The 3,837-nt window shown below is 51.4% G+C and overlaps 1 protein-coding gene across 1 annotated transcript in view; it reads right to left on the minus strand.

Moving 5' to 3' along the window:
* Positions 1-3,837, minus strand: part of LOC107299758 (exosome component 10-like) — a 5,892-nt gene extending 2,055 nt beyond the window's left edge. Inside the window, exons 1-8 of the mRNA XM_015829098.1 lie at positions 3,819-3,837; positions 3,580-3,689; positions 2,839-2,931; positions 2,431-2,505; positions 2,224-2,308; positions 1,516-1,604; positions 839-1,004; positions 606-667 (exon numbers count right to left, since the gene is read on the minus strand). Coding sequence (XP_015684584.1) covers positions 606-667; positions 839-1,004; positions 1,516-1,604; positions 2,224-2,308; positions 2,431-2,505; positions 2,839-2,931; positions 3,580-3,689; positions 3,819-3,837 — 699 coding nt within the window. The remainder of the gene's footprint in view (positions 1-605; positions 668-838; positions 1,005-1,515; positions 1,605-2,223; positions 2,309-2,430; positions 2,506-2,838; positions 2,932-3,579; positions 3,690-3,818) is intronic.

The raw sequence follows: 3,837 nt of genomic DNA on the forward strand, positions 1-3,837 counted from the left end.
CTCCCTCCCTCCCTCCCTCCCTTCTTTCTTTCTTTCTTTCTTTCTTTCTTTCTTTCTTTCTTTCTTTCTTTCTTTCTTTCTTTCTTTCTTTCTTTCTCTTTCTTTCTTTCTTTCTTTCTTTCTTTCTTTCTTTCTTTCTTTCTTTCTTCCTTCCTTCCTTTTCTTTCTTTTTTTCTTTCTCTCCCTCCCTTTTCTTTCTTTCTTTCTTTCTTTCTTTCTTTCTTTCCTTCTTTCTCTTTCTTTCTTTCTTTCTTTCTTTCTTTCTTTCTTTCTTTCTTTCTTCCCTTCCTCTCTTTTCCTTCATTCTTCCCTCCCCTTTCTTTCTTTCTTTCTTTCTTCCTCTAACTTTCTCCTCCGAAGCAGCGAATGACAGTCTTGGCAGAGAGCCAGTTGCGTCTAGCGGTTAAGGCACCGGGCCAAAAACCAGGAGGTCATGAGTTCCAGCTTAGGCCTGAAAGCCGGCTGGGCCGGTCTCTTTCTTTCACCCTAATCCACCTCACAGGGACGTGGTTGTGGGGAAAACAGGAAGAGGCTGGAAGATTAGCTACGTCCGCTGCCTTGAGTTATTTATACAAATAATAAAGATGGAGTGATAAACAAAATACCTTGCTGCCGAGGGCCTGGAGGGCGGGATTAAATTGCCGCGACGGCTTGGATTTGCTGCTCCCTGAAAAAGAAGGGAAGAGCCCAACGGGACCCTCTTAGGAAGGAAAGTGGGTGCAAAGCTGCCAAGTCAAAAAAAAAGCAACAGGAGGCAAGAAAAACGCCAAAGCGGCTGGGGGTTCAGCGCCCAGGTTGGGGGGGGCAGCCGAAGAAGCAAAGGCAGGGCGGTTTTTACCCGCAAAGACTCGGAAATCGGATTTGCTGTAGTCGAAGGGCGTGAAGCGGCTGGCGGCAGCGTCTGCTTCCGGCTGCGGAGAGTCAGGTTTGGCCTTTTTCCTCTGGAGGGTCTCCGTCGCAGGATTCTCCTCTGCCGCCTCCCGCTTTGGGGCAGCCTGCTCTTGCTGGAAACGCAAACACAAGCAAGGAAGGAGAAAAGAACTCTGCACGGTTTTCCAAGGCGGCGGCACAAAATTCTCTTTTCCCGTTGCGAAAGCGGAAACTGCAGCTGCTTCGACTGGAATATACGGGGTCCAAAACTGGAATCGTGCCAGCTGTAATGCAGCATTAATGAACTCCGCTCCACGGCTTCCCTGGTGGATTTTGGCACGTTGATCTCTTCACTCCTCCCCTCGGTGGCCCCGCCCACTCTAGGTCCCGCCCACTGCTTCTTGCTAGGACCCTCCCACCTATTAGGCCCCTCCCTCCCAGCGTGAAGGGCATCCTTCAGTCATGGGCTTCCTCTTAGCTGTCCCCCCCCCCAATTTTACAACTCTGGCGAGAACAGGGTCAGTAGAACAGGATGTCACCCTTAGCCAGCTGGTCTGCTCAAGTTTCTAGTCCTTCCTGAGGTAGGTTTGCACACAGGTCTCGGATTCTTTGCGCACTCTAGTTCTCCCCAGGGTTGACACTCACGGCAGCTAACTGGCGAACAGAGACGTTCTCCGTGTCTTTGATTCGGGGCTCCTTCTCTGCCTCCTTCGGGGCTGCTTGGGGAACGGAGGCTGCGAAGGAAGGAAGGCAGGAAGGAAGGAAGGAAGGAAAGGACGGAGTGACGGAGGGAAGGGAGAACTTCCCTCTTGAACACACGCGGAGCTTTCCTGGATCACCGCTAGGACCTTTTCACTTTGGTGGGAACAGATCACTAACACAAGCCTCCCCCTCCCTTCTTCCCCTCCCCCGGAAGCAACTTGGTTTGATTGCAGCATTTACTCTTCAAGTAAGATGGACATTGATGCTCACTTATGTATTCTAGACCAGGGGTCCCCAAGCCCCGGGCAGTGGCCTATTCAGAATTGGGCCATGCCAGCGGTGGGCCTGAGCGCGCATGCATGCATGCAGCTTAACTCGCGCAAGCAGCGGGCACTCACACGTGTGCGCGCCGGCCTGCCGTTCACGCAAGTTGAGCTGTGACCTTGTCCACTCGCACAGCCCTATTCCCCTCTCCTCCCCCCCCCGGACAGGATAAGCGCAAAGGTTCGGGACCACTGTTCTAGATTGCTAACCCCATGGGGTGGGACTTCTGTCCTCCCCCTCGGGGGGATCCTGCATCAAAAGTAGGCCTTGGGCTCCCTTTTTAATGGACCCCCCCCCCAGGAAGAAGGCAAAGCCACCCTGCCTCACCTGCTTGAGGTTTTTGCTTGGCAGATCCTTTCTTTGCTCCGGCCTGAAGCTGGGCCTGGCTGAGCAGCTTCCACCGATTACTGATCTGGAAGACACAAGGCAGCGTTTGGGAAGCCATGTCCCGGTGGCCACTGCAAAGGTCCCGGGAGACTCTAGCTCCAACAAACCGGTCACTGGATTCGGAAGCCTTTTTACCTACGTCCTTACCTCGTAGATTTTTGAGGACGGGTCGGCCTTCGCAGCCTGAGAGATGTGAACCGGGTTGAGCTCTGCTGGCAAATACTAAGAGGAGTAAAACAACAACAACAAGGGGCAGCTAAATCACCTTAGTTAAGGCAAGAGTGCATGCACACACCTAAGGGCTGGCTTATCGGTTACGGCAGAGGTCCAGCACCTTTGGGGCACCGGGGACCGGTGCCGTGGAGAGAGGTTTTTCCACAGACCGGAGGGTGTGTGGTTTTGTGTGCTGCCTGCATCCCACGGATGGGGCTTTGCTTGTTTGTGCAGACCGCTCGTTGGCATGCTGTGGACCGGGAATTGGGGACCCCTGGGTTACGGTATCTATTTGCGCCTCCTTTAGATGCCAAAGAGTAACAGCCAGGGGGGTGTTTTTACCATTCGAAACGGATTCTCAAAGGACTCCATGATATGCTGAGCTTTCAGCTGGGCCACCGTTAAGTTTTCGCCTTTCTGATCCTCTTCGGGCTCCTTCGGGAAGAGAGGAAAGGTATCACCAGCCCTATCATTTGCTTTTAATAATAATAATAATAATGATGATAAAGTTGGAAGGGACCTTGGAGGTCATCTAGTCCAACCCCCTGCTCAGGCAGGAAACCCTATACCATTTCAGACAAATGGCTGTCCAGTCTCTTCTTAAAAACTTCCAGTGTTGGCGCATTCACCGCTTCTGGAGGCAGGTTGTTCTACTGGTTAATTGTCCTCACTGTCAGGAAGTTTCTCCTTAGTTCCAGGTTGCTTCTCTCTTTGGTTAGTTTCCATCTGTTGCTTCTTGTCCTGCCTTCAGGCGCCTTGGAGAAGAGCTTGACTCCCTCTTCTTTGGGGCAGCCCCTGAGATATTGGAACACTACTATCCTATCCCCCCTCGTCCTTCTCTTCATTAAACTAGACATCCCCAATTCCAGCAGCCGTTCCTCATATGTTTTAGCCTCCAGTCCCCTGATCATCTTTATTGCTCTTCTCTGCACTCTTTCTAGAGTCTCGACATCTTTTTTACATCGTGGTGACCAAAACTGGATGCAGCATTCCAAGTGTTAATCCCGACGTTTCGATCCGGCCCGTTCCCTCTCCTCTCCCCTCCCCGCCACGTGCAAATCCTTCTCAGCTGCCCAAACTCACGTTGAAAACACTGATGCTAGCTCTGAACTGGAGACACAAGGGGGACACGAGGCCCGTCTGCTCCGCTTCCGAAAAGAGCTTTGCGTGCTCCAAAGGCAGTCCAGGGCCTTCTGGAAAGGAAGGACCAGAAGAAAAGAAATTAGGCAATAATAATTTACTTTAAAAAAATAAATAAAATAAAATCCATCTCTTGCTCTCCCAGGAATTTTTGGACGGGGTCCACCTTTTTTTTTAATCACCATATGTTTTGGTGAACAT

The sequence above is a fragment of the Protobothrops mucrosquamatus genome, unplaced genomic scaffold (genome assembly GCF_001527695.2).
Source record: "Protobothrops mucrosquamatus isolate PMUCROS unplaced genomic scaffold, P.Mucros_1.0 scaffold5421, whole genome shotgun sequence".
Lineage (NCBI taxonomy): Eukaryota > Metazoa > Chordata > Lepidosauria > Squamata > Viperidae > Protobothrops > Protobothrops mucrosquamatus.